General features: G+C 39.7%; 1 protein-coding gene across 1 annotated transcript in view; it reads left to right on the forward strand.

Annotated features, from left to right (window-relative positions):
• Positions 1 to 26,928, forward strand: part of MARCHF11 (membrane associated ring-CH-type finger 11) — a 141,448-nt gene that overhangs the window by 25,423 nt on the left and 89,097 nt on the right. Inside the window, exons 2-3 of the mRNA XM_024741741.1 lie at positions 5 to 292; positions 1,446 to 1,601. Of these exons, the coding sequence (XP_024597509.1) occupies positions 5 to 292; positions 1,446 to 1,601 (444 nt within the window). The remainder of the gene's footprint in view (positions 1 to 4; positions 293 to 1,445; positions 1,602 to 26,928) is intronic.

A 26,928-nucleotide genomic window follows, 5' to 3' on the forward strand; every position in this document is an offset into this window, starting at 1 on the left:
GGAGCTGCCGCCGGCAGGGCAGGAGGCGGCCGCGGCTGGCGACTCCGGGGCAGGTCCGAGGCGCCTTCCGGAGACGACGGTCCCGGAGGCGGCGGCGGGGAAGGAGGGCCCCGGGGAGCCGGAGGTCCGCGCGGGTGGGGAGGGAGAGCGGCGGGGCTCCAGCGACCGGCCCGAGACGCGCTCGGTATGCAGCAGCCGCAGCAGCAGCAGCGGCGGCGGCGACCGGCGCTCCGGGCACCAGCACCAGCACCACCAGCCCATCTGCAAGATCTGCTTCCAGGGCGCCGAGCAGGTAAGGCCCGGCGGGCCCCGGGCGTAGCTTGCTGTGGGGTCCGGCAGGGCTGGGCTGGCTCCGGCTCTCGACGGCGCCCTGTCAGCACCACGGACAGCGCCCGCCTCTGGGTTCCTGGGCTGAGCGGTTGCCTGGCGGCTCCTGCGCGTTCCCTTTTCCTTTCCTGTGAAGACAGAATTGTCCCGGTGGCGAATAGTGTTTGCTTTGGGCTACACTTGATTTTTTCCCCCTGGTTTTGCAGTTACACATTCCTCAGGTGTTTTAGTGTTAATGCCATAAGTATCTCTTGTGTGAATTCCTTGATGGATCTGGTTTATACATAGAGACAAACCTGTATTCCTTTTCTACAGGTGTATCGTGAGGCAGATAGTCTTAGAGGACAAACAGGGGGTGAGTCATGTCAAAACCAAAAAGGGCAGGGTCCTTCCTTATTGCCCATTTCGGTGACTCAATATCACTGAGGTGAAAAGCATGTTAGAGTTTTCATTAGAGAACTAAAACTACTTTGACTTTGTGAAAGAAAGAAACACAATTCTAAAATTATAAACTCCATTAGAGGTGCATGCAAACTTACATGCGAGTAATCACAAAGACAACAGGGATAATACATCTCTCTTACAAAATGTGTGGTCTGAGAAAACATTAGGTTTAATATTTTTCAAAGTAAGGAAATTGCATAAGAATATGCAGGATTTCAGGAATATAGTCCCCTAAGTCAATATTTATGATGCTACAGTTAGAAGAAATAAAAGCATAATGCTATTGCAAGCTACTTTCTGGGATGGCATGCATTTCTTCTTTAGCAATGATTAAGAATAACTGCAGAGGAATTGCATCTGACCGTCCACTTAAAAGTTATTAAAGAGATTTAATAGTACAGCTTTTCCCCTAGGGTATTGGGAGCTGTATCCTGCACATATTTCGTATGTTGGTAGAACATTTATGTCATAACTCTAAGTAATATCTTTGAAATAGTTCTAAGACTTTAGTTGCATTCCCACCAGAGGTATGAACATTTAATTTCATTTTCTAGGATAGAGTTTGATGCTTGTATCCTTCTGGGTAAATGGCTTTGAAAGAAAAGAAAGCAACTGTTGGATTTTTAAAATAGAGACACAATATAAATATTCATACTGAGTTGTTTTCTTTCCAGGGGGAGCTGTTAAACCCCTGCCGATGTGACGGGTCCGTTCGGTATACACATCAGCTTTGCTTGCTGAAGTGGATCAGTGAGAGGGGTTCCTGGACCTGTGAACTCTGCTGTTACAGATACCATGTCATAGCCATTAAAATGAAGCAACCTTGCCAGGTAGACGTTTGTGACATATTTTTCCCCCTGAAATAATGTTGCTAGACATGAGGATATTTGCATATGCTACTTAAGACATTTTATGCAAATCACACTAAAACCAAGATTTAGAATTTGTAGAGATGTGCTTTGAGAAATCTGTGACATTTTTATCTGAGAAACTCAAAAGCCATTTTTATTCAAATGGTCTCCTTTATTTGTTGTTTATTGATGAAATTATACCCATCCTTGTTTCTAAAAGGGCAAGTTGGTACAAATGTCTTACACTCAATCAACTCAATTTTATTCATTAGAACCGTTACACAAATTATTTTGTTAATTTAAGCATTGAAACTCTAAACGGGCTCCATTTACAGAAAATAGATGCACGTAAAGCAAAACTTTACTAGTCTGGAAACTTTGGTTGAACCTATTAGTTCTAATCTGAACAGTCTTTTTACTTAACCAAGCTTTCTTTTTCATATGAGTTTTTTTCACAGTTACGTTTTGCCTACTTTCATTCATTGCTCTGTTCAGCTACATAGTGGATGCAGAAGTATTCCCAACAGTTACTCTCAATAATACTACCGAAATTGTATATATTCTTAAAACTTTTAGTGCATAATCACATAATAACATAATGCCCATAACCCGACAAAAGCCCATGGAAAAATAGGCTTTTGGTTTATTTTGGTATAGTGGAACGGATTCAGGTTCTTGGAATAGACTGGTGGGATGTAAAATAATACTAAGGATATGACATCTTAGATTAAAGCAGAATAGTGTGTAATTGATGAGATCTGACAATGACCTGGGACTGAAGTTCAGCAGACATAAAAGAGTAGGTTCAAAACACAGAGACGAAGGAGGTAATGGAAGGAAAAGGAAGAGGGACTTAAAGTTAGGAGGGAAACAGTGATAAGATCTAGTGTTCTCTATTTCTATTTAAATTACCAAATTTAGTTTGCATTGAGCAATAAAACAGGTGAAATTGTTAGTGATTGCAGAAGGAATCTGGATGCTGAATTAATAATTTAAATTTCATAGTTTTTAATTTGTGCATCCTTCGTATAGTTGCAATTAATTTGCATCTCTGATAGTCACCATTTAAGGCATGACTAGCAGGTATGAAATGAAAGTATGAATTTTCTCAAGCTGATCTCAGGCTTATAAATAATTTGGAAAGAAGATGAATAACTAATGTGGATGAATGATGTTATCACGGTGAAGATAGGCACAAACCTGACATATTTTCTCAGAACTGCTAATTGATTGAACTACTTGGTATCAATTTATTGATCCATCGTTCTCTTGAAAAACAGAGGGAACCGTGTCCAAATACCAGAATATGAGTAGTATAATTGAATCTGCAATAATTTTATGAATAGAGTATGTGGAGATGAGAAATGGAGAGCTTTGAGGCTCCAGTGAAAAGTCCCATGAGAAGTGCTATGGTCAGATGTTCAAGAGCTGAAGTAGATTGCTAAATATTTCAAAAACTTTAACTTATGGCCACAATATATTAATTCACTTGGGCTGGTTACTTCTGAAGTAAATATAAATAGATCCTTGATATAATTTTAAAATAGAGAAGAGACAAAGGGTTGGGGCAAAAAATACTATTTACTAATTCTAATCCCATAGCAAAATGAGTTATTACTGTATTTTGCTTCATTTAAAAAAATCAATAATCATTTTAACAAAAACAGTTCCCGAAGTGTGTATATGATATGACCAAAAAATCAAAAGAAAGCAAAAAGCAACCAAAAGCCAAAAACTAACCTGGTATTACTAATACATTTAAGATTAATTTTATTATGACATATGCAAAAACTGCCGTAATCGGTAGCCTGATCTGTTTGTTGCAGTGAACTGCAACATAATATTTAGAAACAAAACTGATATGAGTATGATGATGTACTTCAGATCATGCCTGAGAACATAACTTACCAGGACTGCATTTTACGTTTATAAAGCTCAGGACACTTAATGAACAGAAATCAGTTATAAAATCCAAAGTGTGGATTATTATACCTAGGAGTAGTTTATTCTCAGATAAAATGTGACTGATTGTCTGACATTTCTATTACTGATGACCCAGAAACTGAGCATTTACTCTGATTTTTGGCTTTCTCCCTTGCTGGTGTGAGGCTAATCAGATTTAGCATTTATCATATCCGTGCTTTTATGGCATGGCAGAGATCCATTTCCTCAGGATCAAACAGGAACCATGTTATGACCCTTCCCTTCACTTTCCATATCCCTTTGTTCTAAGTATAGAGCCCTCCCAGAGCTGTGAGTGGGTGGTTCCTTGGATGTTCAAGAGAATAATAAACATTTACCGAACATTTACTTTGTGCCAGGCACTGTTCTAAGTGCTTTACACATAGTGATACTGATATTCAGTCTTCAAAATAAACCTGTGAGGTAGAGAATATTATTATCTCTATTTTATATGGAGGCAAACTGAGGCACAGAATAAATAACCTCTACTAGGTGCATATCTAGTAAAAGGCAAAGCCAGGATTCAAACAGTCTGGCTCCGAGGTTCATGGTCTTAGCCACTGTGCCCCCACTGGGAAGTGTTCTTTTCAACTTCCTTGTAGCCATCCTGACGTGTCTGGGTCCACCACGACTTATCCTGTGTTATGCTAAGTCAAGCAGGAACTGGTTTCAGCCTGAGTCTCTATGAGGGTCTAGAAAGGCTTCGACTATCTATTGCTGTATAGTCAAATTACCTCATATACTTAGTGGTTTAAACAACAACCATCATGTATTATCTCTTAAGAGTCTGCGGGTTGACTGAGGTCAATTGGGAGGTTGCTGTCCACATGCGGCACCATTCTGGGGCTGTGATCACTAGAGTTTTGACTGGATGGGAACGCGCAAGGTGGCTCACTCGTTTGACTTGCTGTTTGTGCTGGCTGTTGGTTGGAAGCTCAGTTGGGGCTGTCAGCTGGTTACTCACTTCTCTTTCCATGTGATGTGGATGGCTCACAACCATGATGATTGGGTTCCAGGAGCATAAAAGAGGAAGTTGCAGATCTCTTAAGGCCCAGCCTTGGAAGTGACATGGCTTTATGTCTGCTGCACTCCCTTGATTGAAGCAAGTCACAGGATCAACCAGATTAAAGAGAAGGAAAAATAGACTCCACCGCTGGAGTCTGCCCTTCTTTAAAGGGAGTGGACATCTTTAATCCACAATTGGAGATAGCTTCTAAAATGGCACTCTCTACCTACTCTGGTCTTTACATTTGATCCTCATCAGGTCCAGGTCAGTCAACAGGCATCGCTATAACTTCTCTCCCGGGGCTCAGAAATCAAGAAGGTTAAAAAATGTATGGGAGTTTGACTTCATCAGTGGTGCTTGAGGCATATACTAAACCACTTTCAGAAGTGATTATTGCCATGGTGTACCTCTGGGTGCTCAGAGGGACATGGGGACAGAGAAGGAGAGGAAGAGCTAACGAGGAAGCAGGTGTGTGTGTGAGGAAAACATGTTGCACCGTGTCTAAAACCTTAGTTTTAGACATAGAATTCTAATCTCAATGAGAATTTGGGTCTAAATCTCCCCATTTCGTGAGATTTTAGTGATGATTAATCTGTTTAATCATGTTTAATGCTTAAACACGACCCAATAGAAAACTGATGTATCCTCTACAATATATTTAAACTTTAATTACTGTATCATTAGCAGTAGGAGTTAATTAAGACATTAGAAATAATTAACATGCATGTACGTTCCTACCTCCTTGCAGAATCTCTTTTATTGATTACCATATTCAAGATGATGCATTAATGATATTTTAAGAGTAAAAGCTAATTCTGTTTTGAATCTCACAGTATGGTATAAAATAAGTGCAATCTAAGAACCTATAAGATCAAATTTATTTTGAGATGGTGATACTTTAAACTAATTAAGCGAGTATATTTAGGTTTATGAATGCTTTCAGTACTTTTTCGAGAAATAGAGATGTTTGAAGAGATAACATTTACTAGATGAAGTGTTGTATGGGAAACTTTAAACTTTTTGTAAGAGATGGACTATAATGCCTAAACATAGGAAAATAGAGCGTTAACGGAAGGCAATAGCTGTGTTACCGTGGACGAGTCACTTAACTGTTTGTGCCTCAGTTAACTCATCTTTAAAAGATAATAATGGCACCTGTTTTATACATATTTTGAGGATGAAATACATACATACCTATAGAGTGCTTAGAATGGTGCTAACAACAGTAGGTGCCGTTTTAATGTTGGCTCTGATGATTTTTACTTGTTCAATCAGCTAGCAGATGGGGACCTTCATTTGCTCACAGCAACAGTGCTCACAGGTCCCTGTTATCTCCTTCAATCTCTTGTCACCAAAATGAAGTTAATGACTCTTCTTTCCATATCATTCTTTATCTCTGGATATTTACTCCCTGCTTTTTCTAGGTGAGCCCACCTTGGTTTCTGACCAAATTTGTTATTGTAAATAAAGAAGGAATCAGCATTTAAAAAATCAGATGTAGGGCTTCCCTGGTGGCACAGTTGTTGAGAGTCCGCCTGCCGATGCAGGGGACACGGGTTCGTGCCCCGGTCCGGGAAGATCCCACGTGCCATGGAGCGGCTGGGCCCGTGAGCCATGGCCGCTGAGCCTGCGCGTCCGGAGCCTGTGCTCCGCAACAGGAGAGGCCACAACAGCGAGAGGCCCGCGTACCGCAAAAAAAAAAAAAAAAAAAAAAAAAAATCAGATGCAGTGAGCTATAATGATCTCAGCACATGGGAGCATATTTACTCTCCAGTCATCCCTCCCCATGGGTCTTCATTGGAGTCAGCTCATAAGCGGAGTTATGAGATGCTTTTGCATGTGGCCAAGCACAAGGCAGCGCTCTTCGGCATCACTGGGTACTGGTGTGTGTTTATGCTTTGGAAAGGCCCCTGGTGGTTGGGGTGTATGTGAGTAAAGCAGGAGGTTGAAGAACCCCCAGAGATCCCGGGCAAGGGGCAATCGCAAAGGGCACAGGCAGGTAGTCCAGCATCAGTCACAGCGAATCGTGGTGTCCATCAGCGTTTTTTCCTCCTTTGTTACTCAGAGCACCAGAGGAAAGGACTGGCAAAGGACTTGCGGAGTAGGGATTGAGACTTGCAGATGGGCCCACCTGTCTTTGCGGATAGTAGAGCCCTGGCCATCTTTACCAGCCTTTAACTTTTGTATTAGTCTTCCCCTTACTGCTTTTCCTTTAAACTCTTCTTACAGCAGTGAGAATGACTGGAGGGACTCCTAGGAAGGAGGGTAGTTTTCATTTTTATCCATATTCTTATCATGATGGGGTTCATCATGATAGTTTTGAATTAGAGAGGAAGTTGGCACCAGGTAGGTTCACCTTGGCTGCTGTTCTAAGGTGCAGCTTCTGAACCTATTTGTAAAGCGTTTATAGAACTTTAATGAAATTCTTGAGGGCCCTCTGATCATTATTTTCCTAAATAGGGCTCTGTCATGAAAGGGGTATTTCCTTCTTCAGAACTGATTAAGTTGTTCTCACGCACTAGAGGAAGCTGACAGATCCTCATTGAAAATTGACTGCGATTTTGAAAGTGTATTAAGAAAACGTCAGCGCATGACAGTGTTGCATGCTGTCCGTTGAAATATTTCAAGGCGTTTGTATTTTATGGATTAAGAATGTCTGCATACCTACAGCCTGGGTGAAGTGGTAAAGCCACCGCTTTTACTTTTTCTCTAACTGTTGCTCTTATTAACATTCTCTGTAGGTTTGATAGCAAATGACAAGCAGAGGGGAAGCTTTTTATTACCATGCCTGAATAACTAAGGAACAATGTTAAAACGTAATATTTAAATACACGTACTGACATATTTGATAGGTAATTAAAAACGTCAGGATTAACAAAGAGCACATCACGAGGCAACTCTCTGGCCTTTGAGGTGATTTTTGTTTCATTTGCTTACTAATTCTCAAAACACTCAAATCTGCATTTTACTCACTAGAACAGATTAATGATCCTGTAGTGAATAAAATATGTAAATTATACTTTGTCTGCTACTATAGCCATCTTATTTACTGTATAGACCATATGTACAGTGATTTTACAATTTGTTTCAAAGCCAGATGGTTCTGAGATGGTAGTAAAAAAAAAAAAAGATGGGGACCATTTAGGGCATCGTGGACTGATGTTTGCTTTTATCCTTTATGCAGAGAGGATTGGGGCTGATGTGGTCCCAATGGTGATAACTCTCCAGAACTTTCTTCTCCACATGTGTTTGCTTTTCTACATTCTTCATAGCTCTTTTTAAATGTATTTTCCTTTCGACGCCTTTCTCTTCTTTGCTCTCTTGGCCTCTCCACTCAGCTGCCTGTAGAAGAAAGGAAGATCTGAGTGGGACAGATTTTGGAAAAGATTATGTGACACAGCTCAATGTAGCTTGACAGTCATTTTCTTGGTCACTTTGTGGGTATTCAGTGAGTATTTGTGGTATGAATGAGGGAATGAATACACGAGTCAGTGTTTTAGAAAGGTAGAGAGAATCATGGGGGTCATGTTCATATTTCTGCAGTGAGAATATGACTTAAGGAAACAAGTTGCATTTACCGCTCACCCATTAGCCATCTACTGTCAATTTTCAACTTGTTCTTAAATTGATCTGATAATTCTATTCTGAATCTGCCTGGGAAAATATGTTCAGTTCTTCAGACCACAGGAAGAAGTCTTAAGAGCAGGATCTATTTTTAAAACCCTAAAATATAAAAAAAAAATGCTTCCAGTGAGACATATCTGCTCTTTTCAGAAAATAAAATGTCATGAGAAAAGCCTCCGTGAATGTGAAATTACCCATGTGTGACACACTTGGTTTCTTGAGGTTGTCACTGGTTGAAGGATTTCATCTAGCATTTGTTCAGAGGATTTGAATAATTTGTTGGAAATTTTACTGTATGATTGAAGATATAGATGAGCTGCTAGGAATGTCTACTGGGTATAATATTTTTGATGTGAAATCTGCCACTGGGCTGAAAACAAGGTAATGGATTTTTTTTTTTTTTTCAATGAGCAGTTTGTACAGCTGCAACATAACTTCGAAAATGAGTTTCCACTGGTGAGTACAATACTCCAACACAGGGAAAGGCAGCAAGAGAACAGACTCTTTATCCCTTACTCATTTCCTGCTTTGTCTTGGCGCGTGGCTTTGCTGTGATGTGACTGATGTTTGCTGAGAGGATTGGAACAAAGGAAACTCAGCTCCCTTCTATTTTCGGACTTTCTAAGAGCAGAATGGGATGACTCTGAGGGCACAGCTAGAGTGCTTCCGACCCTTCAGCGTGGCAGGGAGGGGACGAGATAATCACCTACAGTCACAAGTAAATGGATGGCAGACACTGAGGACTTGGCCAAGAAAAACTGCACTTGTGGCTTGTGCTTTCTGTATCCTTGGATATTTGACAGCTTCTTGCCTGTGCCCATAACTCATAATTCAACAGCTGTTCTTATGACTCAGCCAAATGAAGTCCCACATGAGTAGAGGTGGGCTGGGAGCAGTCCCGTGGGAAGATGTGACAAAAACCTGGAAGCGTTTCTGTGTAGGTAAAGTTGATAAGAGAACTTACTGGGGAGATATTTCTTATTCAGTCCTTCCTTTAGGTGTATATGCTCTGAAAGCTACTGTCTGGAAACCTGTTTTTTTCTTCAGTTTTCATCTATTTGACATAGTTCATTTTGACTGATGACACCTGGGCACTGTATCCTTAACATGGTAACAGAGTTCCATCGCCCTAATGTGCCTTTTGGTTTCATTTCTCGTTTTGGTATGCTAATTATGTACAAGTGGCCAAGGCTTAATTTGGGCGTAGGGGGCCTTCCTCATATGAACTGAGCATCAAGCTCTTATTTCGGGAACCCTCTGGGCACTCCTTTGTTATATATGGACCTGCAGTTGTGCGCTGACACTTACGTGTCATGGCTCCGAGGTACAAAATAGTTCAAATAAACAGGAACTATTTCAAGAAATGTATACAGGCTTGCCTTGGTTTGTTCAGCTTGTTTTTTTTAAAAAAAAGATTTTAAGAAGGATAACATCTCTCACAAATATTAGGGGATTTTACTTACTGTGAAAGAGTATTCCAGAAGCCACGGGAAATACTTTTGCTCTTTTCTCCCCCCTCCCCAGTATTAACTTCTTTTCTGTGTTACATTTGCAGATTTTGATATCAGTATGTATGTAAGTGCCCCCTCTATTAATTTAAAGGAAAAAAATAAAGAAAATTAAAAAAATTTTACCAAATTTTGGTAAAATTAGTTGCAATCTTGAGAGTAGAGTGGTAAAGAGCACAGGATTTGCCAGGCATACATTGAGCATCCAGTATTTCTCTTACCCTCCTTCCACCTCTTTCGTTCTTTTCTTGACATACCTGTGTCTTTTTAGTGGGAGCAAGTAGATGGGAGGTTTCCGGGGGAACCTCCAGTTCTTTGGAGAGAAAGACACAGTGAACAGGGGTAACAGCCCTTGCCCACATTGTGTTCTCTAGGACCAACAAGCATGCCCAAGTGCAAACCGGGAAGGTTAAAGAAAATCTTGAATGAAAAATCCCTTTCAATCCCCTCCCGAACTGTCTTTCTTTACCTTTCATACCACAGTAGCTTCTATGAAAGGCATTTTCAGATCTAGACAAGACTTTTCGGCAATTTGAGAAGTAGTAGAAAGAAGTAGGAAAATGCTAAGCCAACAAAATTACAACTAACTGTAGCTTTGAGTGACACATGGTCCTTAGACTACGGGGGGAGAGACACTGAAACCTCCTTGGGTAGTTTAGTGAAACGTGTAAGGATGGGTGAGGAATCTCCCTACCTCCTGTCTGCCTCTTCTCTCTGACCTACACCCTACTAAGACTGAAGATAGTATATGTTACATAGGAGGAAATCTGAGGAAGAAATACGTTACTTTCATTTTGGACATGATTAAGCTCTACTACAGTAAACTCTAGGGGAAAATTGTCAAGCATTCCTTGAATTGCTTGTGGGGGAAATTCCAATGCCAAGTGATGGTGAATGCGTGGAGATTATTAATATAACAGGGCATAGCGTTGGATGAATATGTGTTTATTTTTCGTTTAGAAGATGATCTTACTCATATCAAGGGGTAGCCTCAAAATATTTCATCTTTTTTCTCCTACTATAAATTAAATAATCAGTACTTCTTTATCGATTATTTTTTCACCGATCAATAAATCACTACCATGTTGCAGGCACTGTTCTAGGTTCTAGAGCTCCAGAATTTGTTAAAACAGGCAAGACCTCTGCTTCTAAATTTAAATTCTTGATGATAAGGGACAAACAGTAAGTAAACAAGCTAGGTAATTTTAGATTATGTTAATAATTCCAGTGGAAAAGAATCTGAGTGATTAAAAAAATGGAATCCTACAACGAATCATGTGATACTGGATTAGAGGTGGGAACATCAGTATAAACTCATGTTTTGCTTAATAGAGATACAAACGGTTACATATGGCAATTTTTTAGAATCTGTGCTTGTGCATGGGTTAGTATACACACATACATTTCCTAGCTCTGTCTATTGAGAAGGCCTAATAGTAACACCCCAGTAACAATAAGTTTACCTAGCACCAGATCTTGGTTTCCAAAACCATTCTCCAATAAAAGGAACCAGTCTCATACAAGGTGCTATTCTTACACAAGATGAGACTGGAGTATCTTGCTCCAGAAAGTGGAGTGCTCAAAAAGACAAAAGGATGAGGCATAGCAAAGGAACATAAGAGCCAACTTGAAAGAGCCCCCAGTGGCTAAACCAGGAGTGATTTGAGCAATGAAACAAATAATGTAGTTTTGGGTTATAACCTAAACTCTAATATGAACATCTATGAGTGCATATTGTTATAAATAAATGACTGATTGAATCAATAAATGGGGGAAATAGACAATCTCCCTTACAGAAGAATTCCAAATTATTTATTTATATACCGTCCCCTCCAGGAGGTGGACCTCAACTCCCCCTGGCCCTTGAGTGTGGGCTGTACTCGGTGACTTGTTTCCAAAGAGTAGATTGGTTACAGAGTGGAAAGTGGGGAGAGGGAGTAACTTTACAGTGGAGAAGCCTGGCAAATGCTACCTAAGCCCGGTGGCCAAGTTTAACATTATCGGTGATGTCATGTTGATACTGTATGCCTTCGGTATGATGTAATGAGACTACTTTATCTCTGTGGTCTTCCCCCTAAAACTCCATAGCCCTAGTTTAACCATGAGAAAAACAGCAGGTCAAACCAAGTCGGGGGACAGTCTGCAAAATACCTGACCGGTACTCTTCAACACTGTGAAGAAAAAACAAGGAAAGTTTGACAAACTGTCACAGAGCAGAGAAAGCTACGGAGACATGATGACTAAATGTCACGTGGTGTCCTGGATGGAGTCCTGGAACAGAAAAAGGACATTAGGGAAGAACTAGTGAAATCTTAGTAAAGTGTGGAGCTTAGTTAATATTATAGTAACGTACCAGGGTTGGTTTACTAAGCTGTAAATAAATGTACCTTAGCAATGTAAGAGGTTGACAGTAGAGGAGACTGTGCGCAGCATATATGGGAACTCTTTGTACTATCTTCGCAACTTTTATGTACATCTAAAGCAACTTTAAAATTCAGTTTCTTAAAAATTTAAAAAAAAAATTTTATTTTTTGTACGCACTGTGCGGCATGTGGGATCTTAGTTCCCTGACCAGTGATCCGACCTGCACCCCCTGCAGTGGAAGCACTGCAGTCTTAACCACTGGACCGCCAGGGAAGTCCCCCGTGTTTTGTTTGTTTGTTTGTTTTAAAGGTATGGGGAAGGCTAAGTGTATTTAGTTAGAAGGGGTAGGGAAAGTCTTTGAAGAGATGACATCCGAGCTTAGATCTAAAGACTGATGATGATTCCCCTCTGAAAAAACTCTTTGAAGAGCATTCTGGAAGGGGGAGCGGCTAGACTAAAGACTCTTAAGTAGGAAAGAGCTTGTTGCGTTGAAGGGAGTAAGAAGAAGTCCACGAGTGAGTAGGAGTAGGACACCTTGGGGAAGCCGGGATGCACCTTATCAGGGAGGCCATCGTGAGGGAGGCGTGTTTCACTCTAGGAGCAACGGGACATCACTGTAGAGTCTCAGGCAGAGGAGCAATATAATAAAAGTGACAGATGCCTTTGGTTACCTTGTAAAGACTGGGCTGGAAGGAGCCTGGGCTGAGAGCAGGGGTGCTGTTAGAATGCTCCCCGATGGCGGGGAAGGACATAACAGGGGCGCTCATATTAGGATGACGGCAGCAGAGATGAAGACGAGTGGATCCATTTGAAAAATGCTTTGAAAGTAGAAGCAAGAGTTAAAAAAAATTTTTGTAATTTATTTTGTGACAAAACACCTGAACTGAGTTGAAGCTGTTTATAGTCTTTATCTCAGATAGTGTCAACTTTCATATATTTTGCCATAGAAATATTGTGATTGGTTACAGGATGTTGACCTAGATCCCGCTGAGCGTGTGGGATATTACATAATACAATAAAAATGTACCATATCATATTTTAAAAATCTGGACAATTTGGAATTCTGAAACACATATGGCCCAAAGTGTTTTGGGTAAGGGATTTGGGTCTAACATATGGTCTATCTTGTAGAATTGTTCCATGTGCTCTTAAGAAGAGTGCGTACTCTGCTGTTGTTGAGTGGTGTGTTCTATAAAGGTCTGCTTGGTGTAGTTAGCTTTTAGTGTTGTTCATGTCTTTTATTTCCTTGTTGATCTTTTGTCTAGCTGAAAGTGGGGTATTGGAGTCTCTAAATGTCATTGTTGAATTGTCTTTTTCTCTCTTCAATTCTGTCAGTTTTTGCTTTATATATCTTGGGGCTTTGTTATTAAGGGCAAATACATTTGTAAGTGTTAAATCTTCTTGACAGATAGACTTTTTTATCATGAGAAAATGGCCTTGGTCTCTAGTAACAATTTTTATCTTTAAGATATTGGTATAGCCACTCCAGCTCTCTTTTGGTTACTGTTTTGTGATGTATCTTTTTCATTCTTTTACTTTCAACCTATTTGGTTTTTGAATCTAAAGTGTGTCTCTTGCAGACAGCATATAGTTGGGTTATTTGGACCTGTATATAGTTATTCCTGAAATAGAGCCTTACGAAAGTCAACGAATGTTGTTGAGATTGCTTTTTTTGTGCAATTATCAATTTAGAAGGATCTGTTACTCTGTTGGAACACGTACAATTCTGCCAGGTTTTGGATTTGTTGTTTATTCATTTATTTATTCATCCATTTAATAATCCAGCAAATATTTATTAATTACTTTACTAGGTGCCAGGCACTGTTCTAGGGACTGGAGATGAAAAAAAGAATAAACAAAAGAAATAAAATCCCTGCCCTCAGAGGGCATACATTCCAGAGAGGGAGATTGATAATATACAAGTAAAAATTCCAAGTAAAAGAATTAGTAAATTAATTAATGGTAAGTGCTAAGGGAAAAACACTGGGCAAAGAAGGGGGATATGAAATGTTGAGGGGGTGGTTAAAATTTTAGATGAAGTGGTTAGGGAAGGCCATCTTTGATATTGATTGACAGAAATTCTTCATCTATGGCTTTCTAGAAATAAGATATAACTAGTGAATGTTTACCATGATTAGTTTTCCTGCTGAAGTACATTTCATTCTGAGTTTTAGTTTTCCACGAGTGGACTGGAGAGGTCAATATTTTACAGCCTATAGTTTTATAATTTGCATCAATATATTAAATGCCTCAGTAGGGGCCCAATTTCCTTGATCCGTTGTATGTATATCTTGGATATTATGGTGAATATTCAAGACATTGGTTTTAAAAGCCAGGAAAAAAGGGTACGATCAGACAGGTATTAAGAGAAAAAGAGTAGTGAGAAATAGTGAAAAATGTATTCTAGATTCTAAGAATCACAAATGCTCAATTTGCTCTTCCTGAGTTATTTAAAATATATGTTTATGTTGTCACATTCACTGTTCAAGCTACAGAATTATCAAGGGGTTAGGATCTTAAAAGCCATCATCACATATGAGAAACATATGAGAAATTCAGCCTATTTGAATTATAACTATTTTAAATACTGATTTTTATGAGTATATTTTATAAATACAGTGATAATAAAACACTCTTCTAGGAAAAATACATTTTATTTCTGTTGAAAAACACACATTTTCTGAGATGGATTGTTTTGAAGAGAAGCTCCATCACCTCATGGAATGCCATCTAGGAAACTTGGCTCTTTGGAGAACGAATGTGTGAGGCTTTAATTTTCAAGTTACTATAATTAGGAGCTATTGATGTGGCTTGTACATGACTTGGCCACTATGAAAGTCATGCAGTGTCTGAAAGAGGGGAAATGACTTTTTATGTTGCTCTTAGAGCTACAGAAATTGATATTTGGGCTTCCAAAATCCACTTGGCATAAATGGCTTCCATTAATCAGTGCAGTGGAATGCCGGGCAGCCCATCTTTGTTGAATCTCTGTCATTGACAGAGAATGAACACAAAGGAGTTCTGAAGGTTGAACACTTCTTCCTCCTCTTCAGAAAACTTTTAATAATATGGAGACAAATTTTGTTTGAGCTTACGGTACTTGGAATAATCCGTTCCCCAGATTTGATGGGAAATGTCATCTGAAACTTAAAACCCCTAGCTTTTGAAGGCATGAGCATAAGTGGGTTAGTACGATCTTTTATTCAGGAGAAAAGTGATGGTTGTTTCATGGGGAGTGAGATGTTATAGTCATGAACATGTACAGGAAGGAAGATAGATCATTCTTAGGACAAGTATTCTCCATGGAGCCCTAGTGTGGGTTTCCTTTGTTTGTTTGATTGTACTGGACTAGTTTAGATCATCTGTTAAAAGTCTAAAACCTTTCAAGATAAGTCAGTATCTTGAGGGTTTATATAAAGAGCAAGTATCTGATTATTGGTATCCCTTTTGCTAATTAGATGTCAGAAGAGCTTCTCTGGGCAGCTCTGCCCTCTAGTGTCTCCTGATAACTACAGTCATGTTCTCGAAATTTGACCCATGGTGCCCAGAATTCCATTAGGTTAGAGATATTTATATATATATTTTTCCACCTCGTTTGAAAATAAATTTGGCCTAGGTTCCATTTACTTAAAAGGCTTTGACATCTGTTATTATTTACCTAATTTGTTTCAGAAAAGGCACTTCCCCCCACCCCCCAATTTGATTAGATTTTGATTATATCAAACATTGTCTGTTTTCTTTATTCCACTTTGCAAGTTTGGGGGTTTAAACTTTAGTCTGTTCAGAGATTTTGGAATAACTACTTATTAAATAGTTTAAGAACATAAATCATGTGAACTCAAGCAGAATGTTAAATCCATTTAAAGTTATTTTAGGGAGTACATTCACATTTTGATTGCCCGTTGAATATTTGGGTACAACAAGTTTAAACAGAAGATAATTACGACATCTAGCGTCTCTGCCAAAGTATTTGTAACACACTGATGATCAAGTATTTTAGATATTTTTGAAATAAGACGAAAAGAATATCCCTTATTTGGATTCATGTATTTAAGAAAAACTGTTGACCAAATATTGGGGCAGTTTTATTACTTGAAAGAGAAACTGATTCTATTTCAGCTTCTTTTGTTCAGCTTTAGTCTTTTTCAAAGAGGGCCTTTCATTTTGCTCAGGGCAACATTTTTAAAGAGTATTAGATGAGAAGCAATTTTCATGATGTAAAACTTAGGAACTATGTGTGAAAATGAGGTTTTTAATTACTGCTGATTATTTTTACTAATGGTAGGTCATCTTGCTTGAGGGAGAAAATTTTTTCCAAGAGGGTTAAGTTCTTAGCTAACAACCAGAGGAACCTTAATTAAGCGGTAACTGTTGAGGTCCCGGCCATCTCCTGAGGTTCATCACTCGGGGGACGGACCATGAAGAGTGAGTGTTTCTGTCTGGTTTTGAGTCCCCAGGAAAGGCTTTGTACCCTGGAAATAACTGGAATAAAAAAAAAAAGAAATAAAGCAATTTCTCTCAACCACTGCGCCACCAGGGAAGCCCAAAATGAGGTTTTTAATTACTGCTGATTGTTTTTACTAATGGTAGGTCATCTTGCTTGAGGGAGAAAATTTTTTCCAAGAGGGTTAAGTTCTTAGCTAACAACCAGAGGAACCTTAATTAAGCGGTAACTGTTGAGGTCCCGGCCATCTCCTGAGGTTCATCACTCGGGGGACGGACCATGAAGAGTGAGTGTTTCTGTCTGGTTTTGAGTCCCCAGGAAAGGCTTTGTACCCTGGAAATAACTGGAATAAAAAAAAAAAGAAATAGAGGAAGGAAAAAGGAAAGATAGGATTTTCTTTTTCTAAATGGGAACTATATTTTTATTTTGGACGTACAAAGCATTTCAAGAACATTAATAGTGGGTATTAGACAAACAGATTATTTGTCTGGAAGTATGTGACTATCCTTTCCAGAGCAATGAGGCCACAGTTACTCTTAGTTCAATGCTTGGAAAAGATGACCTATTAGTTATTGAAAATGAACCATACATAACTAGCTCAAAGAACTTGGTTAGTAACACTGTCCCTGCCTTCTTGGCTGAGTAACTCATTTATTAAGAAGGACAGGAAAGCATGGTAAAAGGTGGAAAGGATGTTATGCTCTGTTGGGGAAAACCATTTCAACACTGTGGTTTCCAGCATCACAGGCCGGGTGGGGGCCTGTAGGTATATGAGGCTTCCGATAGATGACTATGGGAGCATAACATTCATTAAATATATTTTAAATAGGGATAAAGTGGGGGGGGACTTTAAGTGAACAGATAAATATGTAAAAGAAGTACACTGCCTTTTACATAAAGATGCTCTTGCCTTATTAAAAATTGGAAAGTATTTTGAGGCCAGTATCGATTTCAGAGAAGATTTAAAAAGCTAAACATGATAATGATTGCATGAATTAGCGTGGTTAATTTGTAGCTGAATATCTTGGTCGTGTATGTTTTAGTTTGGACAGCTAGAAAAATGTTCTTCCTCAGACTTTCATAGGGTGAGAAAAATGGCTTATGTTACTTAGTAAATGCCTTTTTGTCTGAGTAGCAGACCATAGGTGCTAAATGAAATGAACACAAGTAAATTAAAATTATTTCGCGAGAACAATAACATGTTTTCAGCAGTTACGTCTTTAGCAAAATGCAGCGCGTATTCATTTTATGGTGCTGCTGCAGCAAAGGGTTGATAGCAAATTGGGACAGTTTTCAATGAAATAGCATGAAGTTTCATTGAGAGTAAGGAGAGAAATTCTTACATCAATAATGTGTCTGCATTACACGTTCTGTATTAAAGCATATTCATTTAACCATTTCCCAGCAGCTCCACATTGACATAAGACTAGTATTTCCATAAAGAACTAGGAGAATATTGGCCATCGTTGAAGGCAGTTTTAGTTTATAGTTTGAAGGCAAACTATACTTCAGATAAGGTGCTAATTATATATGGATGACAGTTCTATGATATAAAAAGTAACACGGAACTCCTTATCAATTGTGAGTCAGAATTTGGCCAGCACTTTAGAAGCGAGCTCATTTCTCATGTGGGATCAGAGTCTGATAATGGAATTTCTTCTACATGTCTGATCAAAACCAAACAGTGCCAGCAAAGTGACTTTACAATGATTAAATTATACGATTATTATCTTTTAAGGATCTAGTAAATCCATTCAGAACTCAGTACAAAAATTATATTGTTTTGTATACTTAGAGATATTTATGGATTAAAACTAACTCGATTGCATGGCAAGCAACAGTGTAAAGTGATGTAGATCAGACAAGCGTTTACTTTAAGCAAATCCCAGTACATCATTTCCAGGACTGAAAATGTTTCTTAGGTGTGGTTGAGAGCGATCTGGCGTAGGAGGATGTAGAGTATGTTCGGGCATCTCCCCTTGTACACGCTTTCTCAGGCCGACTGTGGCTGAGCCTTTGATGAGCTCAGAAAATAAGCACATTTATTGTAAAGTTTGTGTCGCACTACAAGGACTGCTTATAGAGATTCTAACTGATAATCATAATAGCTGCCATTTATTGAGCTCTTGTGTGCTTAAGAGGCATTGCCTGGCTTAATTCTCACAAATGCTATAAGAACGAGCATGAAGAAAAATGTATCTCACTTGGAGGTGCTTCAGTATAAGTTGTGCCCGCATTTACAGGATCAATCAAACTCTCTGGCGTTCAGAAAAGTTTAAATCATTTTGGGAAAATGGAAAAACGCTTTCCGACCTGTTAAGGAGCCTGAATCCTAGTTTATGAGTCACCACATATCACTGTGAGATTTGGGGTAAATTTAATAATTTACTGAACTGTTTTTAACTACACAAGTAACTCAGGAAAACATAATAAAAAGTACGTTAAAATTTTAGTAATTCAGATAATGCAGAGACCAGTAAAATGGTTAATTCCTCTCTTTCTTTACCTCCAAGGCCCCACCCCAATCCAGGTAATCACTGTTAAAACATTGGTCTGTAGCCTTCTAGTACTTTTTGAAGAATGCATTTACACATATATACGTATGTTTTTGTATTTATAGTATTTTCCCCTCACTTCGTGCCTTATTCTTTAGTTTCTTTTACTTGATAGTATGTCATCACACATGACTATTATTTTTTTTAACTAATGCATTAATTATATTCTTCAGAATGAATCTAACAATTTATTTAACAGTTTTCCTGTTGAGGGACACTTAGGTAGTTTATAATTTTTCACTGTTATAAAAATGCTGCAGATAACCCTACACGCATGTTGGGAACATTACGGTAGGATTGAGCCAGATGTGGAAATGTTGGGTTATGAAGTACGTGCCATTAAACTTTTGAAAGACACTTGCAAATTGACCACCATCAACACTGTATGAATATGACTCTCTGTCAGCAGCGTGAGACAGTGGCCATTTTCTGTATCTTCAGCAACACTGGAAATCATCAATTATTAATTACTAGTAAACTCAATTATTAATGTTTTATACAAGTAATACCTTGTTATATTAAATTGCATTTTCTTAATTATTAGTGAGGTGGAATACTGCTTTCTGTGTTTACTAACCATTGGCATTTCTGTGCGTGTGCAAATATGTTCATATCCTTTGCCTGTTTTTGATTGAGATCAAGTTTATTTGTTTAAAAATTTACGTTCACATCATTACAAACTTTTCCCCTTTTCTTGGCCAGCTTGATCTGTCAGTTTCTCTTATATAACTTAGAATCTAATCGGGATATAGACATTAACAAGTCATCATGCAGTTAATTTTTAAACGTATGAGGATGATCTTTGTGTTACTGATAGCCTTGTGATTAGAAAACATACTTGATATGAATTCAGTCTTTCAATATTTGGTGAGACTTGAATTTTGGCCAGCTATATGGTTAATTTCTGTAAATGTGTGACGTGTGCTTGAAAAGAATGTGTTTTCTTCAGTTATTGGATGCAGTTTCTCAAGTTTAATTGGATTGTTCAGTACAGCTTGCCCCACCCCTTACAGAATTCTTGAGTTCCTAAGGTGAAGCTAACAGATTTGTTGGACATGTAGCTACAGAAATCTCCTTTCCCAACCATGTCAGATAAGATTTGGTTTAGATGCCAGTGGTGAATATCCAAAATATCTGAAGCTCAGAAAATATAAGAATTTCTTTCTTTCTTTCCTAAAAATGTCAGGTAAGGTGCTCCGGGGCGGTGCAGGTGCTCCATGTGTCAGAGTCCAAGCTCTTCCTCTTATTGTCCTGATATATGTGACCTCCATCTCAAGTTCATCTTATTGCCGATAATGGCTGCTTCAGCTCCAGACATTACATCTACATTCCAGGACAAAGGAAAAAAGAAGGGAAAGAACACTCCTCTAGAGATGTGTGGAAATGTCTAGAGGCCACTTCTCAGAAGTGGGGCACAGTACTTCAGACTATGTCGCATGGGCTACCACTTAGTCTGATGATCACATCTAGCTGCAAGGCAAACTAGGAACTGTTTGGTCTTTATTCTGGTAGCCTGTGACCAGCCTAATTTTGGGAGGTCTTTAACAAAAGGGATAAATAGGTATTGAGCAACGATTAGCAGTCTCTGCTATAAGTTCTATCAATACGTACATCTGTCAGTTAATACTCAGTTTATTGAATACAAGTGTCGTGAAGTATAAGGAATACCACACTTAAGTTTGTGTGCAATCTTTGTTAAAATACTTAGAACTCCACCTTTTCCACATCTTAAACACAACTCTGAGCATGCTGTACCCCTTCTTAAGAGCCTCTTCAGCAACTACCAGTTGCCTACAGAGTCACATTCATGCTCTCTAGCATGGTGTTGACGTCAAGGTCGTAACTGAGCTGGCCATATCTGAAGTTACCAAAAGTATGCCTGCTTCCTGTTCTTCTTCTTGTGATCCTGCCAAAGAGTTATTCTTGTTTTCCCAGCACAAACCGTGAACCCTTTCTTAGTTCCTGTGCCTATGACACTCCTTTGTCATCTAGGAATGCGATTTCTCTGTTTTCTACATGGAGAAATCTCCTCTCGCTTCTTGAGTCTAATCTGAAAGCCACATGTCCATTGAGACATCTCTGATCACTCCAAAATGTGCGTAATCTTCCTGTTGGAACTACCACGACACTTTATCTTTTCTGTGCTTCTGTAACTGTGTCCACATTTTGTCTCTCCACTGCACCAGGAAGCACTTGAGGGCAGAACTGGTGCCTGAGTTACTTTTCCATCCTAGCCATGTGTATAACATTGGACAATGATACATCAATAAAGGAAGTTAAATAAAGCAAATGATTGATTGATTGTAAAATGTGGGCATTTAGTGCCATAATATTTATTTTATACAAATCTACAGTATTACATTACGTTAACATAATCTATTCTCTGTGTGGTCCAAATGACATGGTCAGTGCTTGATCACAGTAGTAAGCAGAGATGCTATTAGTTCAAAGATACCATAAGTAGCTGCAGGTGGTGAGAGAAAACATGATACCACTTACCACATATCTTAATATTTTAACAGATTTATTCTTAGCCAAATAGAGGAAGCAGAATTTAGAAACAATGCCAGTTCCTGAAATTGGATTCATCAGGGGGCACTTTATTTCATAAACTTTGGGAAGGAGTGATGAAACATCTTGGGCTCCATTTGTGTCTCACTGAGGGTAAGAAATGGATGTCTGATTTTGCTGTGAAAGCTGTTTATAGGTAATCTTATCCTGTGGTTTTATATCTATCTTGTCTCAAACAGGATTTCTTTGCATCAGACTGGATCTTGCCAAAATTTGGCTTAGTTTCTCTAAGATGAAATTAATAAACAGGGCTTGATACGGTTTGTGACATGGATCTTGATAATACTTATTACTCTTATGCTGTACATACACTCAGGGCATGTGTTTTAACTATATTTTTGCACGTTAGTTCAGAAACGTGGAACAAACCTCATGTTTGGACAGAAACTGAAAAAGTTCTTTGTTAGACGGACGGGTAGGCAGGTAGAAACTGTCTGGTTTATATCACACCCATGTAAGCATCTGAATCAGTGTGTATTTATCTTGAAAGATACGCAGAAACTTCATTTGGTAAAAGTCATTTAATTATAAGCGAACTGTGAGTGAAATATAAATAAAAATATAAAGTTCAACTAAAAACTTTTTTGTGCTTGATGACTGAGATGCTGGAAATACAACTACTAGTGTCAGGATCAGAACATGTGCGCTGCTATCACCACAGTAGTTTGAAATTTTTCTGGAAGTGCTAGCTGCCGCAATTAGGAAAGAGAACCAAAAAATGAACGTAAGTGTCTTTTCCCCACACTTGCATCAACAGAGAATATTATTCTTTGCCTTCACCCCCAAATGACAACAACAACAAGAAAATAAAACCAAAACAGTCATTATCATTTTATTTGCATTCCTTTGACTAGAGGGGACATTGGGTATCTTTTCATATGTTTATTGCCAGTGTTAAGAGTGAGAGTTGAAATGTTTACTTGTGGCAGTAACTAGAGACATGGAAGGGAGAACTCTGATTGACATCGCCTTTCAATAGTGCGTGCGTGCGTGCGCGCGCGCGCGCACACACACACACACACACACACACACACTCTTAAGGCAAAATGCAAAATTAAGCTGCCAGGTTTTTGTCCTTCTAGGAGAGAAAGTAATTAATCAGTCAAAGAGTGGGATGTGGCAGAGGAGTGGTTCTGGACAAAGGATTTGGGCCTATTAACTGACACTGTGTTTTTGGAAAGTAATCTAGGAATGTTTATACAAATATAAAATCTTTGACTCTTTGACCTGGCAGTCACACCTCAAGAGGTTTACTCTGAGGATATAATTATACCAGTCTGAAATGATGTATGTACTAAGATATGGATTTCTGCCTTGTTTGTGATAGAGAAATATTGGAAAACACTTAAATGCTCATCCATAAGGGTGTAGTACACCATACAGTGGTGTACCTACGAAGCCAATGAAGTGTATTGACTTGGGAGAATCTCTACAACCTATTTCGAGGACAAAAAGGAGGTTCCAGAACACATGTATGCTCTAATTCTACTTAGTAGTTGAATAGATATGTAGATTCATATCTATATACCTAAACATACCTATGAATGTAAAGAGATAGCTAGAAAAAACATTTGCTAAAATATTGACGTTGATAATTAAAAATCTAACTGGGAAGATACATGCAAACTCGAAGCTGATGGGGAGCGATGAGAGATACTTACGATGAACCCTTAAAGGTCTCAGGGTTTCAGCGAAGGGGAAGCTCAGTGTAGCCAGAGAGGTCAAAGAGAGCCTCACACAGGAGGAAGCACTTGAATTGAGTCATTTATCCAAGTTAGGGTTTGGATGGGTGGAGAGGCGGGAACAGCATCTTAGGTTGGGGTAAAGCATTCCTTCGCCAGCAAAGTTTGTGTGATGCAGTGAGGCGGGCACCAAGAATCACATATACGTTGTGGCCTTCAGACTCAAGGAGCTTATAGCCTAGCGGAGAATAAAAGCACATAAATTACAATCCAGTGTGGGAAATGCATCTAGGAAGCTGTGCCCAGGGCACCATGCGAATACTGGAAACGGGTAACTCCCTAAGCCTAGAGTGTGGTGAATAGGGGGAGAGGCTGAGGGGCTGCATGTGGGGAGTTTGCAGGAGTGACGAGTGTGAGCTGAACTCAGAGGATGGGTTAGCAAGCTGGGGAGTAACCAGTGCTAGAAATGAACATGAACGTTTACACGGGCAGAAAAGGCTGCCTGCAGCCCACCAACGGGTAATGCATTTAACTTGTCTGGAAATAGCAGTGCTTTTTCACTCACGGAGACAGCGTAGCTTTAGCAGGCTTGCCCTGGAGGCCAGTCAGCCTGTGTGTCCAGTACAGCGCATATTGTGCTTCTCAGGTGAGTTGATTTCTGGATTTGAGGGGGCAGGAAACACATTTCTCCTCATCTCTACTCTCTCCAACTGCGTGACGGGCGTCCAGGGCCCGGGGAATCAAGCCCCTCCTCCTACTCTATCCTGGTTCTGAGCTGTGCAGCTTCTTGTCTTGGTGCAACCAGAACTGGTTCTCAGAGCTTCCTGCTGTTCCTGAAGCAGACACACGACCCCTCTAAAGCCTAAGAATTATGTAATTTATTTGTAATGATGTACGCTTTCATGGAAGAATGATTCATAGAGAATGAAGTGCACAAATCTAGCTTGAGGAATTTTTACGTGTGTATACACACACACCTGTGTAAACACCATCCAGGTCAGTCCCCAGCACGCTTCCTGCTGCTCCCTCCCTGTAGATGGTCTCTCAGAGGTAAGAATGATTCTAATGTCTATTAAACTAGATTGGTTTTATCTGTTTATGGACGTCATAGAAATGAAATGTTACGGTAGTTACTGTTTATGTTGGGCTTCTTTACCTTATCATTACATCTGTGAGATTCATCATTGCATGCATCAGTAGTTAACTCTTTCTTATTGCCGTGTAGTACCGTCATATGGCCACCCTAGAGATGCACATCCATTGGTCAGCTATACTGCTGTCTTTCCCCTTGGACCACTGGACATGTTGTTTTTAAGGAGGTGGCTTAGGCACAAGAGAACATGACAAAGCATGCAGGCAACATCTGCCAACATTCCATTGGCCTAAGCCAGTCACACGGCTGGGTCCAAAGTCAAGGAGCAGAAAGTGTATCAATAGATGCGGGAAAAACTGCAAAGTTGCGCTGCTAATGACATGGATATAGGGCAAGGTGAAGAACTTGGGCCATATGTAGTCAGTGACACTGGGTTATAGGACATATGCGTATATAACTTCAGTAGGTTCCACCAAAGAGTTTCCTAAGTGCTTGTACGAATTTATATTCCCACCAGCAGTGTAAGAAAACTCAAGCTGTTCCACATCCTTGCCAATACTTTGGTACTTATGACTTTTAATTCTAACCACAGTCAGGAAGCATCCACAGTGTAAAAGGGCTCTTTCCTCATCTCAACTTTCCATTGCCCTTATTCTTCATTTCATTTAGACACTAGGTCTTTAAAACAAGATGTATTCATGACTTTCTGGGAAGACCTCATTTAGGTTTCAAAAGAAGGCCTTGGAAGTTGGGGTGAGGGCTTGGGGGAAGAGCAGGGCCCCAGGGCAGGAGCAGTGCTGGACAGGGTAAGTAGGACCCTGGGTAAGGAGATGGGTAAGGGGCGGTTCACAAGGTGCCTATAGTTGTTGGCTGGGGGAGAATTAATAGGTGGCATGGGGAACTGGCCATGAAAAGATGGGAGACTTACTCTCTCCTTCCCTGTCTTCATCACCAAGCCCACCATCGTGCACATGCATTTGGACAAGGGTCAATACTAATTATAGTTGGACTTTGGTGCCAGGGGTAGGGGAAGATGGCCAAATGTTGCTGGGGTCTGTGTAGGCTAGTGAGGAAAGAAGGAAAGAGGAGAGGAAAATCCCACATAGCCACTTGAATTTGGTCAATTTCTGGGTAGCCATTGTTTATAAGGGGTATGGAAATCATCTGGGACCGTGATGTAGTGTTACATTTATGATGTGTATGTTTTTTGACTCATGTGTGTGGGTATACACACACACACACACACACACACATATATACACATATAAGATTTTCCCGTAAATTTAATCTTACAAGTTGTTTTTCTTTTAACAAAAACTAAATTCACGTCCGCTGCTTCCTGATAGCACGCTTACTTCATACTCTGATCATTCCTTAAATAGATATGCTGTTGAATGCAACTGCCCCCCCCCATTTTTCCTGAAAATTTCCTAAAGTGTGCAAAATTGTAGAGGCAGATTAAGAAAAACACACTTTATAGAAATTTCCTCATGACATGTTAGTGCCACCAAGGGTGCACCCCAGTGGCCTTGCAGGTGGCGTAGACATTTCCTGGAATATACAGTCGTATAAACCAGCCGTTCCTCCCTGGGTTCCGTAGCTGATTCAGTCCATCGGGGTGTGCTCATTGAATGTGAGTCATACTCAAGACACCGGGTAGACAGTGTGGAGGGATGCAGTGATGAATTATGTTTCCTGCCTTCAAGGATTTCTAGTCGGACATAGACATGGACGCAGATAACTACAAACCAACATGCAGAGTGTTAGGAATTGCTATGTGTGCAGCACAAATATTGAGTTAGCATAAATAGATCCAGTAGGCTCCACTGCCCAGGACAGGCTTCTCTGAGATAACTAGGACAGAGCCATGGTCTTTCAACATATCTGGGCAATCCCAATTTTAGATTTCCCTGAACACATTAGAGATCATCTAGACCAATCCTCTTTACTCAAAGAAGGGATGAGGTAGCCAAGCTCCCCGAGGTAATTAATGGCTGAGCCATGTCAGGAACTAGGGTCTGCTGTTTCTCCCAAGTGGCTTTGCAGGTGAGGGCCTGGTTTAATAATCCCACAGGTCAGGTTTTGAGTCTGTCCGCTTTTACTTGCTTTGTAAACTTGAGCCAGTTTTTTAACGTCTGGGTTGTCCCAGTTTTCTCTGTTGTCAAGAGCAGATGATAATAATAGTAACTGTGTCCTAGAGTTTTGGGGAGGATTAAATGAGATGATGCAGAGTGATGCATGGAGTAAGCACTCAGTAAATGTCAGCTGGCGTTAGCAAGGTTTTTCTAAAGGAAGGGCTTTACAGTTGAAGGCAAAGAGAAACTAAGTATTGATTCAAAGTGTTCAAGGTGTTCATAGAAGCACCTATAGATTAACCAGTCAAAACCAGTGCCGTCATGGCTGTGACCTACTCTAAACACAGTCACCTCAAACATGACATCTACCATGATAGCAAATGAAGGGAGTTCTTTGAAATGTCCCTTCTTTTGAGAAAATT

Source organism: Neophocaena asiaeorientalis, unplaced genomic scaffold (genome assembly GCF_003031525.2).
Source record: "Neophocaena asiaeorientalis asiaeorientalis breed wild unplaced genomic scaffold, Neophocaena_asiaeorientalis_V1.1 scaffold10, whole genome shotgun sequence".
NCBI lineage: Eukaryota > Metazoa > Chordata > Mammalia > Artiodactyla > Phocoenidae > Neophocaena > Neophocaena asiaeorientalis.